Here is a 27,887-nt window from a genome sequence, read left to right as displayed (position 1 = left end):
ATATTTAATTGTTACTAATTAGTTTGACATTATCTCAGATATTTAATTGTATACTTGATTCCATACCTTGTTGTAGGATCTGGCTGCTCTCCAAAAGTGTTGTTTGAACAACTCTCCAGGGAACTTGATAATGTCAAGCATATATACTCTTCACTAGCATCACCATATATCATTTTCATTGCAATTCTTTTAGCCATATAACACTTAGAATACTTCACTTCACAACCTAACTCTCTATTAACCCATTTCTTAAATGCCTTTGATTCCCAAGTTGGATTGTCCCTGCAATCATCTATGTATTTCTCAGCTAAATACAAAGCAGTGACTTTCTTATTTTGTTGTTGGTGACCACATGTGTGCTTGGGAAAATAACTCCTTATTTGAAGTGTCTCCTCATCTTTCAATTTCACGGCATGAACCTTAAAATAACACTTCTTCTCCTTCCCACAAACACAATTCACAATTCTAGCTTTCGATTTCATGCAATCGTATCTGTTGTAGCAATACACACTGATCCTATTTGTACCATTATGCAGGTAATAATAATTGTAACCACATTCAATAGCATGGTACCTTAGTGCTTTTCTAAACACATATGTCGAAGAAAACTTAAGGCCTAAAGACAAATTAATCTTACCCTTGAAATCAACCTCAGGATTGAATGTAGGATAGCTGCATATACCTTCCTCATCATCATTCAATGCACCCAAATCATAATCATCAGACTGCGGTTCATCATCATTAAAGTATATGTCTCTATTGTTTTGTTCATCAACCTCCTTATCTACTATCAACCTAATTTCCTCATCATCTATAAACACATCATCAAGACCATAAACTACATTTTCCGCAAACAAATCAGAATCATCCTCATATTCATCTTCATTACCACATCTATAACCATCATCACTACTATCCTCGACCTCATCAGCATCACCATCTACATTTGCTAAAACCAACTCAGAATTTTCAATCACCACCTCATCTACCCTTACATTACCCACCTCAGTTGCCAACTCAGATTGCTTCTTTTTCGAATCACTGGCTTTTTTACGGATTGTCAATTTCTTCATCTTATTGATTTAGCTAATTTTAAGAACCCTAATACAATATTCACATACAACAACAATCAATTTACAAATTACAAGATATGAAACAACAAATTCAATAGAAAAATCGCTGCAAAAGGAAGCAAATCTGAAAAACGAAATAAATTTTAAATTATACCTAAAATACAACAATGAAGTACAAAACCATAATTAAGTAGTAGTACATACCGGATTTGCTTAGAAATTTCAATGAGATGAAGTTACGAGGTGCATGGGAGCGAAATGAGAAGCTACATCAATGGAAAAATGGCTGGAAATGGCAGGATTGAAAAGAATTTCGAATGCTCTGAAGTGAAATGAAGAAGAGTTAGGTTAATTAAAGTACCACGTGCCTGGCACGTGCTGGTCAACGGTTAAATATACCGGTCAAATGCCAAAATCCGTTATAAGGTAGTGTTTTGCAAACAATTGTATTATGTAAGGTAGATTTTTGCAAAAATTTTTATTTAAGGTAGTTATTTGCAAAATGGGGTATATACTAGGTAGTTTTTTAATATTTTGCCTTTTTATAATTATTTTGCAAATAATCGTGATTGATTAAGAATTTGCGGGGCTTGAAGGGAAGTAACGTTTTTTCTTTGTCAAAGTAGTGTAGTCTATTGAACACATCAACAACGGAATCTAATGGCTAAAGTCTAAAACACACAACATTTTGGTGGCAATATTTATCGGTGATGTAGACTGCAACCACCAAGAAGCAGAAAAACTGGTTGTCATCGCTACAAATTTCACCAAAATGTCAGCGATTGTGTTAGATGAACTCATACGATCTCTCAATTCCAAAAAGGTAAATATTCTTGTTTCTTCCCCTTTCCATTTTTCTCCATGATTTTCATTGATTATGATAATCGATTGTATCGAATCAATTGAAGCCTTGAAGGTAATATCTTTAGTGGATTTGATTATCCTAATGTGAATTGATATGACTGAATTCGAAATTTGAGAATTGGGATTCGTTACAGGAAAAAATGACAATCCAAGAAGCGGAAATCTTCAAACAGTGGAAGTCTGTCGCCATTGGCGGAGTTGGAGGTTCCGTCGCCACAGCTCTTACGTGGATGGGTTTGTAAATTTAACTTACATGTCCATTCATACTTTGTATTTCGGTTTGTTGGCATTATCCAATACTTGAAACATAAATTTCCTCTTATTTGTTCTTGCAGCTACAAGAAAGTTGAACTTTTTTAATCGTTTGGGACTTGCTGGAGGTACTTCACTTTAAGTTCTTGCTCTACCATTTCTTATTCAATTTAATTCTGCAAAATAAATGTTACTTTTACTTAAGTAATTGTTCATTTGCATTTTCCCTGGAAAAATAGTCTACGTTGAAAGCTTTTTCAAGGAAAATGTTTTCGGCAAAAATATTTTCCATCAAACAAAACACCCCCTATGCTCTATTGTTAATGGTCACCAAATTTGCTGACATAATATAATCTTAAGATGAGTTTTCTGGGACTTTAGAATCAACTTCTTTGTTGGTGCTGATCAACTATTGCTAGGGTTTTACAGTCTCAATGCAATTTTCTGGAATTTTTTGTTTCATCTTATTAACTGATGTTTCATGAATAGAACAATAGTTTGTTCATACTCAATACCTTGGTCATTCGATCTTTTTTCCATCAATTGACATGATGGCTTAATCTTACTAGTTTTGTTGTTTTGATGATAGTTTAGAATTTAGAATCTGTTCTCTTCGTCTGATTTGATTGGATCTGATTTGAATTTACTCAGGTCTGACCTGATCTGATTTTGTCTGATTCAGTCTGATTTGATCTGAATCTTTTTGATCTGTTCTGATTTGATCTGATCTGGTTTGATCTGATCTGATATGATCTGATCTGATCATATTTGGTTTCAAAAAGTTATTATTATTATTATTATTATTATTATTATTATTATTATTATTATTATTATTATCTAATTAAGAAATTAATTAATAAATAATAATAATAATTAATTAATTAATTAATTAATTATTTAATTAATAATAATGTCATTAACATTATTATAATTATTAAATAATCATTTATATATTATTATTATTATTCAATTAATTAATTAATTAATAAATGTTGTTAATTAATTAATATAATAATTTTATTACATTATTTATATTATTAACATTATTATTTATATATTTATTTATTACTTATTTTATTAATTAAGTAATTAATTAATTAATAATAATAATAATAATAATAATAATAATAATAATAATAATAATAATAATAATAATAATAATAATAATAATAATAATAATAATAATAATAATAATTATTATTATTATTATTATTATTATTATTATTACTATTATTATTATTATTATTATTATTATTATTATTTATTAAAATATTTAATATTATATTTTTAATTTGATCTTGTCTCGTCTGATCTAGTCTGATCTGATTTGGTCTGATCTGATATGAACTTTTCTGATCTGATCTGAATTGATCTGGTCTGGTCTGATCTGATCTGATCTGATTTTCATAAGAATAAGTAATAAGTTCAAAAAATAAGTTGAAGAGAATAGACTCTTAGTACCTTTACTCTCGCAGGAGCTGGTTTACTTACTTTTGCATGGAACATGAATAAAGCATTAGACTCATGTGTTGATCATATACTTGGATTGGATGGAACTCGAATGCAGCAAGAGCTTAATAAAATGTAAGTATTGTGTCTCACATGATTGTGTCTCACATGATGATCAGTAAGTATTCCCGCATTTAATGTTTTGCTTTGAAATGGAAATTTTAAAAAAAGATGATGGTATTCCTGATCTTGCATCTCTCCAATTACTTAGTATAATCCTAATTGCCCAAAGTCCATTTTCATGTTCTAAAACGGAGGAAGTCATGGTTATGTTTTCTCATTTGAAGCAAATGTAGAAGATGATGGTACTTCTGAGCTTGTAACTCATGACTTTTGTTTTATTACAATTTTCTATGACCGGCTCGCTTGAGCTTTCTTATGGAAGATTCCTCCCCTGGTGAGATAGAACACTAGAAGTCGATTCCTTAAAACTCATGCGCTTGTGCCCTTAAAATCTTATTGGTGAGCAAAATTAAAAATGAAGGGAATAATGGAGGTAACACAAGTCAAAGCACAAAACAAATTGATGGTTATGCACACATGTTTCTTAAAGCTTATTCAGGAAAGGCATTTGGGTTAGCATTAAAGTTCTAGTTTCCAAATATTTCTCAAAAAGTAATGCACCAACGAGGAAGAGGGTTTTGAAATGTTTGTTTGGCAGCTTTGCTGACAGCTTGAGATAAGCTATATCTGAAGATATGATCCCCAATGACAATTTATTGTGGTACATTTGTTTTCTTCATGCAAGTTATGTTATTATCTCTACTGTCCAATTGTAACAAATTTAAATAGGTCATTACATGGCTACTTTCTATATCTAGCTATCTGAAAATGTTTAGTTTAGCTGCCATGAGTTGAAGTCACTGATAGTATGGTCAATTCGTTTGCATTCTATATTTTCAGGAACACTCTCTTGCTAGGTTTAGTAGGTTACATCTTCTTGTGATGATTGTAACGGCGAAGGTCACTCATACTTGGATTTTCAGTAATGTTGAATGACAGAGAAAATAGTGCAGGAAGATATTGGTGAATGACAGGAAATAGTGGATGAAGAATAGAATGGGAAGCAGGAGCTGGATGATAGATAAGACACTAAGGGGGTGAGTGGCAGAGATGAAGGGAGGAGGCAGGAAGAGAGAGAGAGAGTATGGGAATTCGTGATTCTCTTATGGTGATTGAAATTTAAATAAAAAGAATGGGTTTTATGTCCCTCCTTTAGCTTCCATATTTCTTTAAAAATTGAGGTTCCATGATCCATCTATCTAGGTGTATTCTAGATGCTTATTAGATATCCCCTTCACATTCTTTTAAATCATTCCTTTATTCGTAAGTGAGAAAATACCTTAAGAGCGTTGGACTATTTATATCCATGAGCAAACTCTTACCAGTTCTTGTTTTCTATTATCCCCTAACTGTATAAAAGTCAGCAACTTATGATGCTTATGGTGTTGAAATTATATTCTTTTGTGAATGATGCTTGTGGTTCAAAATATTAATTTTCTTCTTTTGGAGCATAATTTAAAAAGTTTCTATTTGTACCATCAAATCGATGTTCTCCAGATTTATAATACTGCTGTTTGATGGCCACCATCAATGACCCGTGTAAGGAGATAGAAGTCTGTCGCAAAAATTAACATACACTTGAGCAGGACCTGACTTGAACGTCTTGTATAGTTGTGATGAACGTTTAAATGAATCTATGTCTATAAAAACTTCAGTCATGCTTGCTTGATGGATGATTGTGTATTGTCATGATAAAGAAATTTAGGGATGAATTTTCTCATGAATATGGTGCTGAATTAGGTCTGGATCAAAGAGATTAAAGTCCATGTTTCATATTGCTACTTAATGTTATGCTGAGAAAATTATAGACTTATCTGAAGTATGGATTATAAATAACAGAATACTGGAGAGGTATGGCAATGATCCTAAGAAAATGCAGCTTTATTCAAAGTATTTCTATTGTGAAGAAGTTTTCAATGATTCAACCCCTGGACTTCCCAAATTAGTTTACCGACCTCGTAATTTGTACATGGATGAGCACCGGACATCTGATGTCAATACTTCCCAAGAGTCTACTGAGCGAGGTTTGTATCATCCACGGAAAAATGATGATACCAACATCAAACCAAAGACCCCTAGTTCAGAGATCAAGAAAAATCCAGTAAGTACATGATCCTGATGTTTGTTAAAGAACATCTATCTGCTTTTGTTTTGCATGTTTTCTGTTGATTAGTGCAGCAACTTCTGAAAATTATTGGAATTCTTTTGAAAATTTGCTTGATGTTTTCTTCTATCGAAGTGAATGTGCCATGTGACTGGGGCAAGAATTTCTATGTCCATATACTTGTGGATTTGCCATCACTATTTTGACATTTATATATTATTAAGGAACGGAGGAAGACAAACCAAATATCTCACTCCGTAAAGCTGAAGGCTGATTCAATTGCCCGATTCCACTTGTTAAAAGCTTGATAAAAAAGTGATTCCATTGCATGTTACACCTCATACCTCTCAAAGCTCTCTTAGTTTCATTTCAATATCTCTCATGTATGAACGACAAGTCGTGTAATCTTAAAGGGGTAATCAACTAATCATCGTGTAAAATGCGGTAACGATCGCGATTGTGGTAATGGAATGGTGACACGGTAATAGGAGTGATGTGGTTATCGTAACACCTAAATATCGGTCGAATTATAAGATGTCCCTTGATACGGCCTAAATGCGGTTTTTGTACACCTTTAACGCAAGAACTATTGGTCTGTTTTGAAAACCTTTACAACACGGCCGATGCGATGGATGCGACCTTGTTTTTACACTATGGGGGTAATTTTAAAAATCCACTCAGAAATACCCTTGATATGACATCTTGAATTTTCATAAGGAATAATTACCCAAAATAATCCATCCTTTACTCAATTTTTCTACAATAATCCTAACTACTAATTAACCATGAATATATCGAACTTTGAGGGATATTTGCCAAGAGTATATTACAATGACCCGCAATCTGTTATAGAGGTAATTTTTTCAAAAAAAAAAAAATAAAATTAAATCAGAAAAAATAAAAAAATTAATGAAAAAAACTAAAAAAAAAGTTACTACCAAAACTCCTTCCCCACCGCCATCCCCTCTCCATGCCCCTCCCCAAGACTCCAACTTCCGCCACTCTAACCCATCTCCCTGCCACCACCGGCCACCCCGTCCTCTTTCCCAACACCCAGTCCCCTCCTCAGTAGCCAATACCTACAACTACTCGTTTACACCCATTGCACCCAACAATCTTACTCTAAATTGTGGTGGTGGTGCTTGGCCTACATCATAATCGAGGCCTGAGGCTAGTGGGGAAGGGAGGGTGGAAGGTGGTAGTAGGGTGGGGGGAGGGCACAAGTAGACATGGGGAGGGTAATGGAACGGGTATGCTATTTTTTTTCTTTTTTTATTTATTATTTTTGTTATTTTATTGTATTTTCTTTTTTTGTTGATTTACCTACAAAATCTGGTCATAATTTGCATAACAACATTCTTGGGTAAATGACTTAATAGTTTAGATTATTCATGATTAATCAATAGTTGGGATTATTATGGATAATCGAATAAATGTTGGATTATTTTGAGTAATTTTTCCTTTTCTTAATCAAATAAGAAATAAATTTAACCAAACATAGGAATATTTGACGTAAATAAGGCAAACTGTTTTCTTTTCTTCGATTATAATCAAACTATGGGTATCTTTCCACAATTTTGGGTTTCATGAATGAGGGAGAAAGATGGAGGAAGACAAAGGAGGATATTTGTTAGAGAAGAAAAAAGTGAAATATGATATTTGGGCTGGTTGAAAAAAGGGCAAAGAAGATGACAATGAGTTTATGAGGCCTGAAGTTTGAAGTTGACAAGGGATATGAATTTTCTTCCGGCAAATTCTCGAATGTAAATGAATACAAAAGAGAAGTACATAAGAAAATTTCTCTAGCTTGATAAGATTAATGAATATGTATATTTTATGAGATTCTTTATTGTTGAACCAAAATTAGTTGGGATCTTCAAAGGCTAAATAAATAATTTTGGCTCTTTACACCATTTGATTCATAAACCAATAGTTGATTATGGTCTAATAAAATGAGGGATTTTTGGATGAGAAACAAAGAACATATTTTATGCATTTTATGGAAATTGATGAAAAAAAATTTGGGATTTTCTAGAATGGCATGTGATGGAGTTTGTGATATGTTGATGGAGGAAGGGGGAAGAAACCTGTTTTTGTAATTTTATCATAATGTTTTGGTGATTGGGGGGACTGATTTTTATTTTTGCTCATAAGGGAAAAGTCCGTCTTGACTTTTTCAAGCCACCATTTTGGTGGATTTGGGATTTTAGGTTTATTTATTATCTAGTAATATTGACTATAACTTGCAAAAAGTTAGTATCATTAGTAAAACAAAAATTTAACCTACGATAACTTGCAAGACCCACTATTGAATAGCTCATACTTGGCAAATACTTCAATTTTTAACTTCAAAAAAACGAAAAATGGAAGTAATATTTAGGAAGTGATCTAGTTTTGGATTTGTGAGTGAAAGTAGTCAATTAGGAGGATCTTAGGGAGTACTCTCTAAAATTGGAATTACTTAAGGAGAATCTGTAGCTAGGACTCTTTTGATCGAAACAACACAAGTTGGAGAGTATTAATGCTAGTTTTGCCAATTTTTGTTGGCGAACGACTTGGAAGCCATGTGGGGCTCTTTATCAACAATATAGTGTGATGGTTCCAATGGGCCCTAAGAAGCTGCTGACATATCAAAGGCGCAAGAAAATTACAAATGAGTAATGACAACAGGATGGAGCTGCACAAATGGAAAAATCAGTTATTTGAAGTGCCACCTAAGCTAGAAAGGAATCTATTTTGTTAGAGAATTCTGTTATGCATTGTATCTACTCAATACAAGAGTATTCTAGAGCACTCTAGCTATATCAGTGACTATAAATAGTAGAATAAAAATACAATGTAATCATCTCTTTCATCATTAATGGAATTGGGGTATCTTGGAGTAGCTGTTCTCTAATTCAGCAACTATCTCTTCTTTGCATCCTTTTTCCTTTGCTAGATTAGAAACCTTTTTGCTTTAGCTCAATCTTCTCTCATCCCTTGATCATTATACATAGAAACTAGCTTTATAGTAATTTTACATCATCTGACTCAAGTAAGAATCAAAAAACCAAATGGGAACATAAGGTTTTGAGTCTTATCATTTCCCTCCCTCTTGAAAAATTCTTTCTTTAGTGACACGTCGGGATATGAACAAAACTATTGAACCATGTAAATGCATAGTACATGGGAAGATGATCCAACTCCTAACATCCTCTGCCAAGGAAGCTGTTTCCATCTTCGAGTCAAACTCGTAAGTAGATAACTCCAAACTTCTAGTCACTATCCTCATTCTTGTCAAGTCATGCTGTCTGAGATGCAACACATGATCTCATATGTAGTACTATAAGTTTCAGCAGTACCTTTTCTCATGCTATAATTCTTTGAATTGGTTTATAAACTTCCTGTGAAGCTTGATGTGTAGGTGAATTTTTTTCTTAATCTTTCATTTCTATGTCAAATGATATTAAGTTTATCTCTCTTGAATATTTTGACTTCTAAGGTGTCACACCGATCTTACAACCTTTGCGAATGAGGAAGTCAGATAGATGGTAAAGTTATTTTCTTATACGAGAAGTCATTATGAACCTTATCAATGCTAGGAAATACAACCCATTCAAATTTGGAAAATTAAATTGTATGGTTACTAACTACTAAGTGTAGTTGAACAATTACATCCCATGTTAAGGTGAACATCCAATCAACTCCACCTTAGGGGACACATTACAGTGAATTTTGTCCAAATCATTTGAACTATCTGCATTAAGCCAAAGATTTTTAATGCTCTGTTATGTAATCCGTGTCGCTTCAGATGCATATACCAATAAACAATATTAAACAGTATTGAGGATAAAATAAAATCAACAGTCGGAGTATACCAACAACAATAACAATGCCAAAGCCTTGTCTTAAGATATGGGGTTACCTGCATGAACAAAGAAAATCCATGTAGGAGATCCTCTGTAACAATCCACATTTTCCGTTCATTCCTATCCAACACCATTGAGAGTAACTGATGTATTAGTTCATATAGCCGATCCCATTCTTTTGGAATTAAGGCTATGACATTGTGGTTGTTGTACTCAAAAAGCCCAATCCACGACCCAAACTGTGAAAAACAAAATTGCAGCATACCAAATATTTACCCATCCACAATATATTTGTCTTTGATACAAATTAACTGAAGATATTCTATACTATAAAAGAAAATAACCACTGAACCAAAAAAGGGTACCAACCAAAACAAACATCATAGTTTTAGTTATACATGAAAATCATAAAATGGCAACAATAAATTTACTCAATGCTCCCACAGAACTCATAGTTTAGTTATACAATAAATCTTGCTATATTACACAGAACTCATCCTGACAATTTTGCTGCAAATCACCAACCGAGGGCAGTAAGAATGGAAAGCATTTGTGCCCTTTTTTGCAGTTTGATTAGTAGTAAAACGTCATTGATTTTCAACCAATGTTCAAATTGTAAAGTTTTTGGGGTTTTACCTGCGGGTTTGGTAAGTGGCTTTTCTCTATGGTCAAGTAGCCCAAAACACAGGTTCTGTAAATGACTGATGTAAGCCAAGATGAAAAGGCTGTTATGAGTGGTTTTTTTGGTTTTGGCTTGTCCCACAAACTGTTTTACTTGATGTCTTTATATAATGCTGACTTAAACACCTGTCTTATGCCTTACTCTTTTTATCTTTAATTTTACTGCTTGAAAATTGTTTCACCAATAAAACTAACTTTTACTGAATATTTTTTGTAAAGTCTCAAGGGACAGAGTCATATATGAACAAAGCAAGTCTCATGATTCATGAACCATTCCATGCAATGTTGAAAGATTGAGTGAGATCCAAAAGGTCTCACTCCTATCACTTGATACAAGTGATATATATTGGAAGTGAAAAAAGTAGTTTATAAATAGTTTTTTATAAAAAAACTTAAGAATTTTTGATGTTGCAAGACTAAGATGAACAAAACTCTGAATCGTGTTTGTATGTTGACCTAGCCTAGTCAATAACGAGCTCAAATTCTATATTGTATTTAGCAAATCGGCACTCCCTAAAATGCAAGTAATACATCCAAAGTCTTGTGTAGCCAAAACTAACCTGAAAAGAGTTCTAGCGTTTTCCCTAATTAAATCAGAAGTAAAATAGAACTAAATTGATTCCAGGAAGGGGTGAAGCTACATGGGGGCCGGGGGAGGCCCGATCCCCCTTGCCTAAAATGCGATAATGTGTATTTTTAGCTTTGGCCTCCTTACTATTTGATATATAATTTAAAGAGTGCAAAATATAACAAAAATTACTATACCTCAATGATCAGAGTAACCCTATTGTAACATAAGTTCAAGGGTTCAAATCCCAATTTAATCTATTATTATATTTTTAACAAAACTAATAAATTTATAACATAATATCACTAATCTTTTTTTCATAATTTTAGTGTGATTGTTATACTTTTTGTCATCTTAATTTTGATAGCGTGTTTTTGGAGACTTACTGGCGAATATATAAAGTCAAAAATACTTGGTTTATTTTCAAAATGGATAATTATAGGGAAGCTTCAACTCTATATATTGAATATAACTTTTACTATAATTCAAGTTCCTTTCAGTCTACATGATATAAATTTTTTATAGTATAATAGTTTTTGTTTAGCAAATAATCTGCTAGTGTATCAACTATTTTCCCCCTAATTCAAAATCTTGGCTTCGCCACTGATTCTAGGTTTGGCAATTAAGCAATTTGGAAGCTTTAATGTCCCTTTATGAAGTAATAAGGAATAATAGCTATAAACATAAACAATAATTAAGCAATTTGGAAACTTTAATGTCCCTTTATGGTTGTACTATTTTGTTCTGCAACTAAATTTTAACTAGAGAAAACTATGCAAATTTATATTAGATTTATTCATGCAAATAAACCTATTCATAACATATATTATATCATAAGTTATCACCTTTATAATAGTTAACAATTATCTTATCATCTATTAGTCTTTGAATGATTTTATGGGTATATCTTGAATTCTTGATTATGCATGTTTTTAGATTTTACGATACTTATTATTGAAACCATTTATGAACCAATTTTGAGAGGCCCTTTCGATTTAAATAGAATTACAATTTGATATAACCTTGGTCCAAATTATATATACTTAGTAGATCTATTCTAAACTTCTTTTTGCTCATCTCATCTTAATTTTTTGTCGTGAGTTGAACTCCGTAGGGCTATCCTACACAAATTTTAGAACTTTTCTGAACTTATCGAGCTTATTGGAACCTATCGTACCTATTTTTTTGGTACGACTAAACGAACACATTTGCATGAAGTAATTGGGTACTAGGATCGAGATCCTACTTAGAATCGATGAAGGGGTGGAAGGATCGAGTTGATAAAACAATATCGTAATATAATATAATCCTGCATTTGGGCTTTATATACGTTGGAATCAAATGGTAACTAGCTATAGTTGATCTTTTTAGGAGTTAGATCTTAGAATCGTGTTACAATCCTATCACTAAAAATTTTATTTTAGCTAGGATCATTTGATCCTACAAACATTGTGTTATGTTTAGCTGAACATATTGTCAATATCAGCATATAATCAGGAAACACAAGGTGAATACAATTTATCAACCAAGGAGATACCATCTCAAATACATATGACAATGGGAGGAAGGACTCCAATGACTTATAAAGTGTATACACCATCTTTAATCTATCGATGTGGTACAAACTATCTCAACACATCAAGATCCTGATTCCTATGTACAATCCATCCAATCGGTTGCATGTTTTTGGGTCATAAAATTGTAGGATTGTAATATCTTTATCCAGAGTCTAAGTACAATGCATGCATATACTAATCATTGTAACGTTTTTCTGTGTTTGCTGTTTTTTTCCTTAATTATAGAATAGTTTACATGAACGCTTCAAATTACGGTCTGTCTTCTCATAGCTTCCAGTGGAATTTATTAGAAGATAGAGATTGTAATATTTATACATCCTGCTGCAAGTCGGCCTTGCATTTTTTGCTGATGTTTATAACGCTGCCATATGAAATCTATAACCTTATGCTTGACTTTAAATTTTCCTTCATATGGGGTAGGGTTAGGTCCTTGTCATCCCTGGTTACATGGAAGTGGCTTCGACATAACATGTCATGATTATACATGCTAACTGCTGCTGGTTTTGGTTTCTTTAATGAGTATGAATGGTGGTTCGATCATTCCATTGTTAACTGTGATATCTCTTGCAGAGAAATCCTGGCATTAATGTGTTTGGATATGGAGATCCCCTAGACGTTTTGTTCGGTGATTCATCAACAAATGAGAATCCTGACCAGCTTGACAAATCTGGAAAATCTACCAAATCGCAAAGTCACGGCCAAAGACGAGCTCGCCGTAGGCATAGAGCTCGCCTTCGTCACGAGGAATCATCATCTGTAGGGCTGACACAGCTCCACGATGCTTGAAAGGAATAAGGTGGATTGCGTAAAGAAAATTTCCATTGTAATCTGCTAATTATAGAGCATGTAACATTGGTTTCTTAGGTGGCTGAAGATACCATGAAAAGAAAAAGTTCTTTTCAGATTCGAATCTTTGTAAGTTAAAGTTTCTGACATTATTGTTATAACGATAGAAGAACTAATAGCTAAGCTTGTATCTAGTGCTAGATTAAGCCGAAGATCATTGAGCAAGAGAAAGACTGGTTAAAGAAAGCTGCATATGCTGTTTAAGATTTCAAATGTTTATGGGTAAGACAGTAACATTGATATTGTAGTAGATAATTGACGCAACCTTAATATTTTGAGATATTGAGCTATATAAATACAGGTCAAGCGGGTTGAATGGACCTAACCTGTTTAAGTCTGTTTCTCTCTTTCATTGCAAGGCCTGACCCTGACTGTTCTTGATTGAGCCTAACTTGACATTTAGATCACAAAAATTTGCATGCATCGGTTGCATGGGTACAATTAAGGTTGTTATCGGAATTCTACGTAGAATTGATGAGGAGTATAATTGAAATCGATAGAATCTGATCGTAAGACTGTGTGATCCTACAAATATGCATTAATATGCTAATTTGGATCAATGAATGTCAATTATATATTTTTTTTAATTTTAAGGTGTGAATAAAAACTTATTTGATTTCATGTAATAAGTTCTGAAAAAGAATACTTTTAATAACTAATTTTAAACCTTGAATCAAGAAATAGTTGAATTTGTTGGTGTATGGATATAATTACATAAGTGAAATTTGTATTTACAATTCAAATTACCCTAGTAGGATTGTAGAATTGTATTATGATTTTATCATCTAAATTCTTGAGCTATGTAGGATCGTACGAAATCATAACTACAATCTGAATCGGTCGCCTATTTTTGGATTGTAGAATGGTAGAAAAGGTTTGAGATTCTAATAACCATGGGTACAATCACCCATATATGAGCCAAATAGTTTGCAGCCCAATTTTTTTCAATATTTTTTAATAATTTTGTAACTTTAAGACTTAAATGATCAAATTCAAGACTTAAATGGCCAAATCTAATACTTAAGACTAATTTCAAGATTTAAGTGGATTTGATTTTAATTCTTAAATTTTGTATTATAATTTTTTTTAAATAAATTGCCAATTCAAGACTTAAAAGACCAATTTCAACGTTATCTTGGATTTGCCTTTTAACTCTCAAATTTGAATTGAGAAAATAAGATTATATATAAATTTTTTTAAAAAAATACTAGTTGAGCCTTTATTGATATTAATGATTGGAATTGGCAATTGAAGTATTAAAATAGGCATTTTAAGACTTAAAATAATGGTCATTTTAAGATTTGGTTTAAGGCATGTGACTTTCAACAAATCTCCTATAAGACAACCGCATACGTGCGACCACTCACAGGTCCAACCCATAATTTGAAGTTGTCATTTTAAGAAAATTTGAAAAAACTAAGACAAATAAACAACTTAATTCCGAAAATAAGCTTCGTAAAAACTTATTTCCCAAAATAAGCGTCCGTACATCCAAGCCTAGCTTCGGGTAAATCGCTGTTAGTAACAGCGAAAGAGGAAAAGAAAAAAAAAAAAATAAAACCCCAAAGTCGCTGTTAGTAACAGCGACTGAAGGAGTTGACCAGTCAACTCCTTAAGTCGCTGTTACTAACAGCGACTTTGGGTGTTTATATATATTTTTTTTCCTTCTTCCTCATTCCAGTATACGGCTTACCTTAGCACACAACTCACGACATTTGTTTGTTTTTTCCTCCATCAAAATCACATTCAATCCTTCAAATTAAGTGATAAAATTCGAAATTTGTATGGAAGGACAGCAGAGCAAAGACAACCACATAAGGTCGTCGAGGGATTGAAGGCCATTGGTGTTGTTAATCGGGATGCACTTTTTTGGATTGATGATGTTGGTGAAATGTGTAAATGGTCATTATGTCACGATGGAGGGTATAGGTATGGTGTTACTAATACCAACTTGGCCGAAGTATTCAATAACGTGATGAAGGGTGTGCGCTTCTTGCCTATAACCACTCTTGTGGAGTTCACCTTCTATCGTGTTAATGATTATTTTGTTAAAAGACGTGAGAACGCAAACGCATGGCTAATTGGGGGAAATAAGTACACTTCACACGCCACTAGAATTATCACCCGTAACACCGAGAAGGCAAACTACCATGAGATCGTCGCATTTGATTACAGACGAGGGCTTTTCCAAGTTAAGACTGGACGTGGTAATAGAGAATCCGCCAAGGGAGGTAAAATACAAAGTGTGGATATGAGAGAGATGAAATGCACTTGTAACAAAACCTCCATATATCACTTACCTTGTTCTCATGTACTTGCCGTATGTATTAAACGACTCTTATCCTACGAGCGTTTCGTGGACTCTTGCTACACGACCCAGAGCTATGTGCATCCATATTCTTGCCGTTGATTGATAAGAGGTCATGGCCTCAATACACCGGTATTGAGGTGCTACACGATCCAGATCACAATCGTGGATTAGGAAGACCTAAGTCCCGGAGGATCACGAACGAAATGGACGAAGGATCGCGGAGACGCAACGCTTGTCGACGGTGTGGTAGTGACGGTCACAACACTAGAACTTGCACGGCAAGGTAAATAGTACATGTATTTGATTATGTAAACGTAAAGATTATCAATTATTTTTCGAATACGAAACGCTTACTTGTTGTTGAATTGCAGGGGAGATGGATCTACCAGCTCCAGGCCCTCACGACCCTAGTGTCCTTACGATGCAGGCGAATCATCGGAGCAGTGTGCTATGGGAGGAGGAGGATTAGCATTACAATAGTGTTTGTATATTTTGAAGATTAGTAACATTTTGTATATATTGAACACTTGTACATATTTAGTATTTGTAACATATTGACTTTTGTGTATCATTTGTAATATATGTGTACATGTATATATTTTATTCGTATTATCAAACGTGATTTTGATGGAGGAATAAGGAAGGAAATGTCGTGCGTTGTGTTTTGTTGCTTGAAAATGTCGTATACTGCAATGAGGAAGAAGGAAAAAAAAAAAATTTAAACACCCATAGTCGCTGTTACTAACAGCGACTATGGCGTTTTATTTTATTTTTTTTTCTTTTCCTGTTTCGCTGTTAGTAACAGCGAATTACCCGAAGCTAGGCTTGGATGTACGGACGCTTATTTTGGGAAATAAGTTTTTACGAAGCTTATTTTTGGAATTAAGTTGTTAATTTATCTTATTTTATTCAAATTCTCTCATTTTAAACCTTAAAATGGACATTTTAGACCTTAAAATAGACATTTTAAGTCTTGAATTTGACAAACTTTAAACCATTGGAATAGACATTCTAAGTCCATAACTAAAAAACTAAATTAAGCCTCTGGAGAAGGAAGATGGAAGACTTGGACTAGGGGTTCCTAATGTTAGATTTGGCTTTCTTATTCTTGAAATAGATGTTTTAAGGCTTGAATTCGGCAAGTATAAATTTTTTTTTGGTCGCACGCGTGAAACGACTTCATACAAGTTTTTGTGTTTGACTTTTCAAATGGAAAGAAGTGAGTTGGGCTTTTTTTTGATTGCATAGAAATGGTGGTGAATTATTGAAATAGATAAGATAAATTATTAAAAAAAAGCACGGAATAAGACGAAAATCAACTTATTTCTAAAAGTAAGCGTCTAATTTTCAAACTTGAGGTTTAGTTCTGTTTGCAGTTAGTATCTGCGAACAGGTGCTTAATTTTTTTAAAAAGTAAAGAAGCTGTTCGTAGTTAGTAACTGCGAACAGGACTGTTGACTTTTTTTGACCCTGTTCGCAGTCACTAACAAGCCTATTATGCTCGATGGTGTTTGCAGTTAATAACTGCGAACAAGGTCAAAAAAGTCAACAACCCTATTCCCAGTTACTAACTGGGAACAACTTCTTTGCCTTTTTAAAAAATTAAGCAGTTATTAACTGCGAACAGAACCAAACCTCAGGTTTGAAAATTAGACGCTTATTTTTAGAAATAAGTTGATTTTTCGTCGTATTTCGTACTTTTTTTTAATAATTTATCTTATTTATTTCATTTCTTCAATGGTGGTCTCATAAGAAATTTGTTGCATATGGAAAATACATTATAGAAATGGCCGACTCATTATATTTTTTAAAATAGAAAAGTTGTAGTTTTATTGCACGATTACTCGATAGGATTTTAGGATACCTTAAATAGACATTTAGGAAACTTTTAGTAGGGATTCACAATATGTCAAATAGGTACTTTTAGCTTTCTAAAATTGATAGTTTAACTAGTTTAAGTGGGTAATTATTAATTTTTTGAACTATTATAGTTGACATTTTAGAATATTCAAGTTGACATTTTTATGGACAGAAATTGGTAATTTAACTGGTTTAAGTTAGTGTGTTATATTTTTTAAAATGTTATAGTTTTTATTTAGAATACTAGAGTCGACATTTAAGTTAGTGTGCAAGACACGAAGAGGGGAAGCCCGACAAGAAGTGGTTGAAAACCTCCTCATGATTGGCCAAATTATTCATCTTTGCAACTACTACCATCTCAAGAGCGTCTCTCATAAATACAAATCAGAACATGTAGTTGTTAGGGCCTGGAGATAGAGTGAATCAAAATCTTCACGGCAGATAGGCACGCGAAAACAACAAACCAGAATCTATTTACCACTAAATGTCTTCTCCTCAACTTTCACTCGCTCACCACAATTTCGATCGAGGTAATTCATCTCACCCTTACTGGACAACTGGAACAAGTTTACAGCGGAAGGTTTGTTTATGATTTCTTTGATTATTCGCACATCACTCAGACAATCAAAGAATAAAGGTTTTCTCGATCAAGGGGTTATTTAAGGCGAATCCTAAGTAATCTTGAAGGACTACTTATCCTGGAAGAAGACACCGATTCCCCTAAGGAATATAAGGCCTTAATCCTCACAATTCTCACAAAGATCAACGTGACCTTGGAGAAGTATGAATCCGTGAAGGCTTGAACACACTCAAACTCTCCAACAGAAAATGAAGAACAAACAGAAACAACACTTGTCTTCTGAATGATTACAACTGAATATGAATTATCAAATCTGAATTATTGAATGTTTTTTACAAACTGGAGGGGAGCCTTATTTATAAATTTGGCTTTCTCCTCTTAACGGCTAAAAATCAAGAAAAAGGCGCCTAAGTTCTAACGGCTCTAACAGAACGCTTAAAATAGAATGCGCTAGTTCTTCTGTCAGGTTTTGGGAACACCTAGCTGTTCCTTCTCCAGCTGTTCCTTATCCCTCCTCTTTTATATACAGAACTGTGTACGCTTTTCTCCTTGCTGGGCCATGTACGTTCATATTATTGAGTAGCTGTACCTCCGTTCCTTGTTTATCAGCTTCCTTAACTTGGGTTGATTTAAGTTCAGCGCGCTGTTCCTCTATACTGTTCCCAGTATTACCCTTGTGCTAGTCATATGTAGAAGGTGTACTTGTTTCATTCCCTCCTTCTTCAGCTCGAATTGTCCCCAATACAGAGTTATCATAGTATGGCTGTAAATCCCCTATGTTGAATATGGGGGAGACTCCATATCGAACAGGCAGGTCTACTTTAAACGCATTATCCCCATATTTGTCAGTAATTTGGAATGGTCCATCAGCTCTTGGCATTAATTTGTTTTTCCTCTGCCTTGGAAATCGTTCCTTCCTCAGGTGAATCCATACCCAGTCTCCAATCTGGAACTTTTGTGAAGCTGAAGTGCTTGTATTAACTTTTTGCTGGTACTTAGCAGTAGCTTGCTCAATGTTTTTCTTGGTTTGCCTATGGATGGTTATCATGTCCTCAGCATGCTGCTTAGCATCCCCATGTGGTCTGCAATGTGAAGGAAGATCAATTAGTGAAATAGGTATTATAGGATTCATTCCATATACACATTCGAAAGGTGATATCTTAGTTTCCCAGCTTGGACTCATATTATAGGCGAACTCTGCATGACACAGCTTAAGGTCCCAATCTCTTAGATTTTTCTTTACCAAAGTCCTAAGGATTGACCCTAATGTTTTGTTGGTCACCTCAGTTTGCCCATCAGTTTGTGGGTGATGAGAGGTGCTGTACAAAAGCTTGGTGTTGAGCAGTCTCCACAGGGTGCTCCAGAAAGAGCTTAAAAATTTGCTATCCCTGTCTGATACTATAGTTCTAGGGACCCCATGCAGTCGTACAATTTCTGTAAAGTAAAGCTTGGCTATTTGGTTAGCATCATTCACCTTATTACATGCTATGAAATGGCTCATTTTGGAGAACCTATCTACCACAACCATGACTGCATCTTTGCCCCTCTGTGTTCTAGGTAGGGCAACTATAAAGTCCATACTTACATGTTCCCATAGTCTTTGTGCAATTGGTAAGGGTTTGTATTCTCCTTTATGGAATGTTATTTTTATCATAGGCTGAGTAATTTATCCTACTTTTATTTAGCTTTTCACTAAAGTATGCTACAGGTCTACCTTCTTGGATTAAGACAGCTCCTATTCCTGTGTTGCTGGCATCGCATTCTACCTCAAATGGTTTACTGAAATCAGGTAGTCTCAAAATAGGAGGGTTACACATGGCTTCCTTAATATTCTCAAAAGCTAATTGTGCTTCTGTGGTCCATTTGAAAGTGTTCCCCTTAGTGCAGTCTGTGATTAGTGTCATAATGGTGCTAAAATCCTTAATGAACCTCCTGTAGAAAGAGGCTAGGCCATGAAAAGACCTTACCTGAGTGATACTAGTGGGTACTGGCCAAGTCTTAATGGCTTCTATCTTTGTAGGGTCTACCTGCACTCCCTGTCTCCCTACTATAAATCCCAAGAAATAAACCTCAGTTAATAAGAAGGAACAATTCTCTAGTTTCCCAAATAGTCTCTGTTCCCTAAGGGTCTTGAACAACTGTTCCAAATGGTCAAGGTGTTCCTCTACACTCCTACTGTACACTAGTATGTCATCAAGATACACCACTATAAACCTTCCTAAAAATGGTCTTAGGACCTCATTCATTAATCTCATGAAGGTACTTGGGGCTCCAGTTAGCCCAAATGGCATAACCATCCACTCATACAAGCCATATTTGGTTTTAAATGCGGTCTTCCATTCGTCGCCTTCTCTCATCCTGATTTGATGATACCCACTTCTCAAGTCTATCTTACTAAACCATTGAGATCCTGACAATTCATCCAACATATCATCTATTCGGGGTATGGGAAACCTATATTTAACAGTAATGTTGTTCATGCTCCTGCTATCAACACACATTCGCCATGTTCCATCCTTTTTAGGAACAAGTAAGGTGGGAACAGCACATGGACTCATGCTTTCTCTAACATACCCTCTGTGCATAAGCTCCTGTATTTGTCTTTGCAACTCCTTGGCCTCCTTAGGGCTAGTTCTATATGCAGGCTTATTGGGTAGAGCTGCTCCTGGCATAAGATCTATTTGATGCTCAATACCCCTTAATGGAGGTAACCCTACTGGTAATTCTATAGGAAAAACATCAGCAAATTGATCCAACAAGTTAGTGATCCTGGGGTCTTGTTGACTACTCTCTTGTGTTACTTCCTTACTGAACAAAAGAAAGGCTAGTCCTTCTCTCCTGACCTCCTTAATACTCACCTTTCTATTTATCAAAGACACATTACCTACAGGTCTCTGTGGAAGTGAAGTGCCTACTGTCTTCTGTGAAGGTAAGTCGAAGCCACTGCCTATTGGTTGCTGTGGAGGTAAAGTCCTGTGGGGTGGCAAGGGCATAAGGTCCTTAATTTTCCCCTCATGTCTCAAGGTATAAACATTAGTATAGCCATCATGTAAAGTCCTTCGGTCATGCTGCCATGGTCTACCTAAGAGCACATGACAGGCAGTCATGTCTAACACATCATAAAGCACCTTGTCCTCAAATGATCCTATAGCAAACTGAATCAAACACCTCTTCTTAACAAAACCACTTGCTTTGCTATCCAACCATTTTAGTTTATAGGGATGTGGGTGTGGCTTAGTTTCTAAGTCTAAGGTCTGAACTAAATCCTTGCTGACACAGTTAGTTTCACTCCCCCCATCTATGATCAGATCACACACCTTGTTCTTAATTTTGCATTTGGTTTGAAAGATGTTTTCTCTTTGATCATTTGGTTTAGTCTTTGGGGTAGCATGAAAGTTTCTTCTAATCAACAAATTTTGCATATCAGGTTCAGGATACACTTCCTCTCTGTCCCCTTCTTCCTCACTGTCCTCAATTCCCTCAAAAGTCTCTAAGACTCCTTCATCATTTACACAGTATGTACCATCAGGGTCTTTCTCAGATGTTGAAGGCCAAACTAACTCCTCCCTACCATTTCTGCTAACCATCATGGCCCTAGGTCTCCCTACTTCTTTAATCTCTGCCCATTCTTGCACAGTGAAGGCTCTAGCATTGGGGCACTCACTCTTAATGTGACCATGTCCATGGCATTTAAAACAAACTACCTCCTTCAAGTCCTTGGGATTTTTATCCTTAGTGGTATTGGTCATTGGTGGGATCCTATCTGGTGCATTGGTCTGAGTCACAGTGGGTGTTGGTGTAGTAATATTCTTTGGGTTATAATTCCTCACTGGTCTATTGTAGGTGCTGCCCATGCTTGATTTCTTCTTAGAATATTTTTCTAAGGTGAGAGCATTACTACAAGCCAAGCTAAAGGTAAGGTTTGGAATCAACTCCAACTTTTTCCTCAGATCTTCCCTTAGTCCTCCTATGAATTTCCCAACCTTCATCTCCTCAGTTTCATTGGTGTCACAAACAACAGACAGTCGTTCCCATTCTTGAATATAATCTGACACAGTTCTATTATCTTGTCTCAATGTTCCCCATTTCATATACAATTGCTGTCTATAATTGCGTGGGACATACTTCCTTCTCAAGTGCTTTCTTAATTTTTCCCATGTATTGATTCTTTCTCTATCCTCCCTCCTTCTTTGCTTTTGCACTCTTTCTAGCCATATTGCAGCAAGCTTGGTCAGTTTGATCTTAGCTAGCTTAAATTGCTGTTCAGGTGGGGTTTCCTTGAAGTCAAAATATCTTTCCATATTGGCTTCCCAATCTAGATACACCTCTGGGTCTGGAGATTGTCCATCAAAACTAGGTAAGTCAATCTTCAAGGTTTTGTCCTCACTGTTCCTATTTTGCAGAAGCTGTTGTGGTCTTTCCCCTTGATTCCCCATATTATTGGCTACAGTCAAGGCTAGTTGCTGGACTAAATTGGTAAGGGTTTCTAATTTCTCATTCATGTCCATATTTTCCAAGACACTCACAAACAAAACAATGGTAAGACAACTAACAACCAGAACCTGCAAGAAGATCTTCACAACAAATTTTCCAGAAACCAAAACAAATGCACAATTCAAATAATCACCAGCCACAATCTTGCAAGAAACTTTCCCAACAACCAATTTCCAAAAACAACAACGAATGCACTGATGTATAAACCCTAATTTCACAGAACAATTTTCAAGAATCAGATTATTTAAACCAACAATTTTAAAAGACAACGCAAAGTTTCCAAATTTGTAAGTGAACGCGATTAACTCCTTATCAAAGAACACAGTTAAAACAATCAAGAACTGACTTATATGAATCAATTTTGCGAAAACTCAAAAATTTCGATTATCAAACACCAAATTGATACGCATGCAATGACAATAGAATCAGATTTCAGGAATCTTTTTCCACAATTAATGGTGTAAGATGATTCAATTGAACTCTACAAATCTCAATCACAGAAATTAATAACAAGGAAGAATTGAATTAATACCTGTGATTTCCAATTGAAACAAAATACAAACGATACCTGATTTTCTGATTAATCTTCTTCTCAGAAAACGCAAAGTTACCTATTACCTCGTATCTCCTTGTGTCCCTCCTCAGAACATGGCTCTGATACCAAGTTGGAACAAGTTTACAGCGGAAGGTTTGTTTATGATTTCTTTGATTATTCGCACATCACTCAGACAATCAAAGAATAAAGGTTTTCTCGATCAAGGGGTTGTTTTAAGGCGAATCCTAAGTAATCTTGAAGGACTACTTATCCTGGAAGAAGACACCGATTCCTCTAAGGAATACAAGGCCTTAATCCTCACAATTCTCACAAAGATCAACGTGACCTTGGAGAAGTATGAATCCGTGAAGGCTTGAACACACTCAAACTCTCCAACAGAAAATGAAGAACAAACAGAAACAACACTTGTCTTCTGAATGATTACAACTGAATATGAATTATCAAATCTGAATTATTGAATGTTTTTTACAAACTGGAGGGGAGCCTTATTTATAGATTTGGCTTTCTCCTCTTAACGGCTAAAAATCAAGAAAAAGGCGCCTAAGTTCTAACGGCTCTAACAGAACGCTTAAAATAGAATGCGCTAGTTCTTCTGTCAGGTTTTGGGAACACCTAGCTGTTCCTTCTTCAGCTGTTCCTTATCCCTCCTCTTTTATATACAGAACTGTGTACGCTTTTCTCCTTGCTGGGCCATGTACGTTCATATTATTGAGTAGCTGTACCTTCGTTCCTTGTTTATCAGCTTCCTTAACTTGGGTTGATTTAAGTTCAGCACGCTGTTCCTCTATACTATTCCCAGTATTACCCTTGTGCTGGTCATATGTAGAAGGTGTACTTGTTTCAACAACAAGGATGTCGTCAATCTCCTTTGTATCATCAGGATAATTTGGTATCTCACGCTTCAATATTTTAGCTGTAGGACATGATCCTTCCTTATTTTTTGGGGGGGTGGAGAGGAGAGGTTGAGAAGAAGACAATGAATGGAATAGTCTGCTATATATTTTTGAATGTTATAGTTATTATTTTAGAATACTAGAGTTAAATTTTTATGCACTGAAGTTGACATTATAACAACCTTCTTTCTACTTCCTTTTACTTCTTTCCTCGTTTCTGAAGGCTACAATGGCCTAGCACACATTAACCTCCCTCAAACACCTACTTTATAAATAAAATTCTTTATAAAAACGATAGATAGAACACCCACAATGACAAATTAAATCTTATTCTTTAAGAAATGGTGGGAATATTTACTTATTATTCCTCATAAGTCAAATTATATAAAATGAATGAAATTCATATATGAAATTATATAAAATCAATGAAATTTATAATTTTCATGCCAACCATCAAGATTCAAGATGTGTTTTTTTTTACCAAACTATTTCATAAGTCTTGACATTGCAAGGAAAAACTAATGCACAAAACATGAGAAAAAGACTATTATCCCTTCCATTTCCAGTAGGCTCAGCATTGCTTTCCCTCATTAAGCCTGGCAGCAGCAACCACCGAGGCTGCCACACCACCAGGCCGCGTGGCTACATTCGGGTTGTTCCTCAGCTCTGCACTCACCACTCCTTCAGCGTCTTGCCTTGTTGCTTCCTTGTCCGCTGGTAATTTTATTGTTGCATTCTGATACATCATTATCATCCAAAAAAAAGAATCAGTCCTACTAATTTCTATGCCTCAATCTATAATTAAGACATTTTGGTTCTTATATATTAAGTTTAGCTAGACTTATAATCAATATAAGTATGCTATCGAGGAAAAACAAGATGCATACAATGGATATGGCGAGTGCACGCTTTATAAATCGCTGAAATCCTTCTTCCTAATATGATTTTGGGATGATACCTTTAAAATGTGTGCACCTCGTATTTCTCTGTTTATATGCTAACATTTACAATAAATCCAAAGCCAAGCATATTACCGAAAAAACACAAAGTGCCTGAGCAAAGTTGAAATACCATTCCAAAACCATTTGCCGAATGCACACTTTATAAGTCATTAGAACCTTTCTTCTCATTGCCATATGATCAGGGGTTGCGGGGTTGCCAAATGATTAGGGGATGATATATCTCCTTCGCTTATAGACAGTGGCGGGTGTAAGTTGGAGCCCACGGGTCAAGTGGGCCTAAGCCTTTTAAAAAGAAAAAAAGTAGATTTTTTTATCGATAAAAGTAAAAATTGAATACTCCCTTATTTTAGTAATTTTGTCGTATTTATTTATTTTGTCTTATTTTTTATCACGTGAGTTGATTTATTTTGTTTTTTTTAATTTTATAGTATGTCGTATTTAAAAGTTTAAAAAACATACGATTGGGATAATGGGGATGATATATCTCAAAAACATATGTGAGCTAAAATTGAGATACCATCCCAAAAACATTACGACTCTCGTCACACTTTATTAGTCGATAAGATCTTTCTTCCCATTGCAATATGATTAGGGGATGTATCTCCTTAGCTTATAGACATTGGCGGGTGTATGTTAGGAGCCCAAGGAGTCACGTGTCCCTAGGAATTTTGATAAAAAAAAAATTAAAATACTTTTTCTCTTGATAAGAATAAAAATGTAAAATTAATATGATAAATACTCTCTCATTTTAATAATTTTGTCATATATTTATTTTCATTTTTTATAATTTTGTCTTAATATTTATTTTCATTTTTTTTTATTAAATCAATCGATTTATTTTGTTCCATGGTAGGTCATATTTAAAAGTTTAGCAAATTGGGTTAATTTTCTCCTATACTGAAATTTCGTCCACATTAACTTTCACAACAACTGCAGCCTAATTTAATATTATAGAAGCGAATATACCGTCAAGACATCGCCCAGCTTGATTTTATCCTGATCAGGAGTGGTCTGAGCATTCATTGAAGCAGCGGACTGAGCAGCAGAAGCAACACCACCAGGGACAATACCAGTATTACCTGTGGCCCTCACTTCTGCTGCCTGGATTGCCGCTGCGTCGCTTTGCTCCACCGCTTTGTCTCCTGCTAAAACAGCCACGGCTTCTAGCGCCTCGCCTATGGTTACCTTACCTGTTGCTCCACTTCCACCTATTCCAGTGGTTCCTCCTTGTGTTATACTCTCTTGCTCACCTTGCACCACCGGCTTTGGTTGTATAGTTTGCCCTACCACCTTCAAAGAGAGCACACATAGTATATGAGTTCAGTATCTTTTTCATACCCTAATAAAATTCAATAATTTAGGTAACACATATTCTTGTGAGAGAATTTCTTTTTTGGGATCATCATCAAACATTCAGCTTTAATAGACTAGGCCTGTCTTAGGAAACTGGCTGTTTACATAATTGCTATTGTTTACAGTGCATTATCGAATTAAGACATTTCAGTAATATATAAGAGGGATTATTATGTTTAGATGAGTTTAGATAAGACTAAATACTTAAAATATTTATGTAATATCCAATCAGATTATAAAAGATATATTGAAACCTCATCCGTCCACTTTAGCTTTTAATTAGATTTATTCTTTAAAATGATAAAGAGCTAACGTGATTAAAAAATCACGGGTTTAAATTTCAAACTATTCCTCATATTTAAATTGTTTTGTACAAGGTATGAAGAAAATGAGTGTTGTGTTGCATCTACAGGCTCTTAAGTGAAGAGATGTGAAAAGAGTAAAATATATACTAAATTTCAACCAACTTAAGCTTTTGACTAAGTCAACTCCATAGAGCCAACATAATAGATAAATTACAAGTTCAAATATCAACTATCCTTTCGTGTAAGGAAAGAACAGGATCTATGCTGCAACACAAGGGCTATTGTGCGGGGAAACGTGTTAAAAGAGTATAAAATATAACATGGAGCCTCAACTATTAACTTTAACTTAAGCTTTTGGTTGGATTGATTATTGACAATATCATTACAATAATTTGCATTAAACGGCGAATAAACCTGTTCACCAACAGACTCAGTGATGATACAAGCACCGGGAACTTCAGTCTCAGCAACAATAACACCCTGTTGTTTGGCCACATCTGAAGCATCAAGATGGCCAACAAAACCAGCCCTCTCATTAGCAGTAGCGGCTGACTGCATGGTGGCAGCTGGACCACCCTTTTGAGTCTGCCCAAACACTGCATTCTCAGCTGTCTGCATCATGGCCGCATCTCTTGGTGCTACTGTTTTTGAAGCTAGCTCCCCAACTACTGGGAATACGTCTCCGTACTTTATTGGCTCAGCATTTTGGCCTTCTTGACGTCTTTCAGGCTGTTGTTGACTCATTTTGTAACACTAGCTAATATTATTGTTGTTGGATCAGTAATTAAGATGAATTTCATACACAATATGATTTGATGATAAATATGAAGGGTTGTAGCTTATGGTGGTAAAGCGTGAACAAGTATAGATGTAGATGCTGACACCTTGCATTTTCAGGTTCTATTTGGCAACAATATAGCTCGTCCAGCTGGTTCTATACATTACACGCGGCTGTTTTCTATATGCATTTATGTAAAAAATTTAAAACAAATAATCAATTAAAAAAAAAAAAAAAAAAAGAACAAAGAGTTTCGGGTAAACTTAATTCTAAAAATAAGCGTCTTCATGTCCGGGCCTAAGGTTGGGTATGTTCGCAGTTATTAACAGTGAACAAAAGTTGGTCAAAATTGTTTGTTCGCAGTTAATAACTGCGAATAAAAGGGAGGCAATATTATAACGTTAAAAGGG

At 34.8% G+C, this 27,887-nt stretch overlaps 3 protein-coding genes across 3 annotated transcripts; 1 reads left to right on the top strand and 2 right to left on the bottom strand.

The window, feature by feature from the left end:
• Positions 1–1,671: 1,671 nt before the first annotated feature.
• Positions 1,672–13,710, top strand: LOC130815940 (uncharacterized). Its single transcript, XM_057682487.1, has 6 exons — positions 1,672–1,896; positions 2,072–2,171; positions 2,273–2,317; positions 3,665–3,773; positions 5,601–5,862; positions 13,110–13,710. The coding sequence occupies exons 1-6, from the start codon at positions 1,846–1,848 to the stop codon at positions 13,323–13,325; spliced, it is 783 nt and encodes a 260-aa protein (XP_057538470.1). The 5' UTR covers positions 1,672–1,845; the 3' UTR covers positions 13,326–13,710.
• A 6,057-nt stretch (positions 13,711–19,767) lies between these two features.
• Positions 19,768–24,613, bottom strand: LOC130810292 (uncharacterized). The gene is made up of 5 exons (XM_057676299.1): positions 24,561–24,613; positions 23,909–24,179; positions 23,512–23,598; positions 23,037–23,111; positions 19,768–22,938 (listed from the first exon to the last, which is right to left on the bottom strand). The coding sequence occupies exons 1-5, from the start codon at positions 24,611–24,613 to the stop codon at positions 19,768–19,770; spliced, it is 3,657 nt and encodes a 1,218-aa protein (XP_057532282.1).
• LOC130815930 (late embryogenesis abundant protein D-34-like) lies at positions 24,534–27,590 on the bottom strand. Its single transcript, XM_057682476.1, has 3 exons — positions 27,114–27,590; positions 26,008–26,331; positions 24,534–24,815 (listed from the first exon to the last, which is right to left on the bottom strand). Exons 1-3 carry the CDS (start codon positions 27,441–27,443, stop codon positions 24,651–24,653), a joined length of 819 nt encoding a protein of 272 aa, XP_057538459.1. The 5' UTR covers positions 27,444–27,590; the 3' UTR covers positions 24,534–24,650.
• Between the last annotated feature and the right edge of the window lie 297 nt (positions 27,591–27,887).

The sequence above is a fragment of the Amaranthus tricolor genome, chromosome 1 (assembly GCF_026212465.1).
Source record: "Amaranthus tricolor cultivar Red isolate AtriRed21 chromosome 1, ASM2621246v1, whole genome shotgun sequence".
NCBI classification, from domain to species: Eukaryota; Viridiplantae; Streptophyta; class Magnoliopsida; order Caryophyllales; family Amaranthaceae; genus Amaranthus; species Amaranthus tricolor.
The sequence above is the reverse complement of the archived record's forward strand: the minus strand, read 5'-3'. Positions and strand labels throughout refer to the sequence as shown.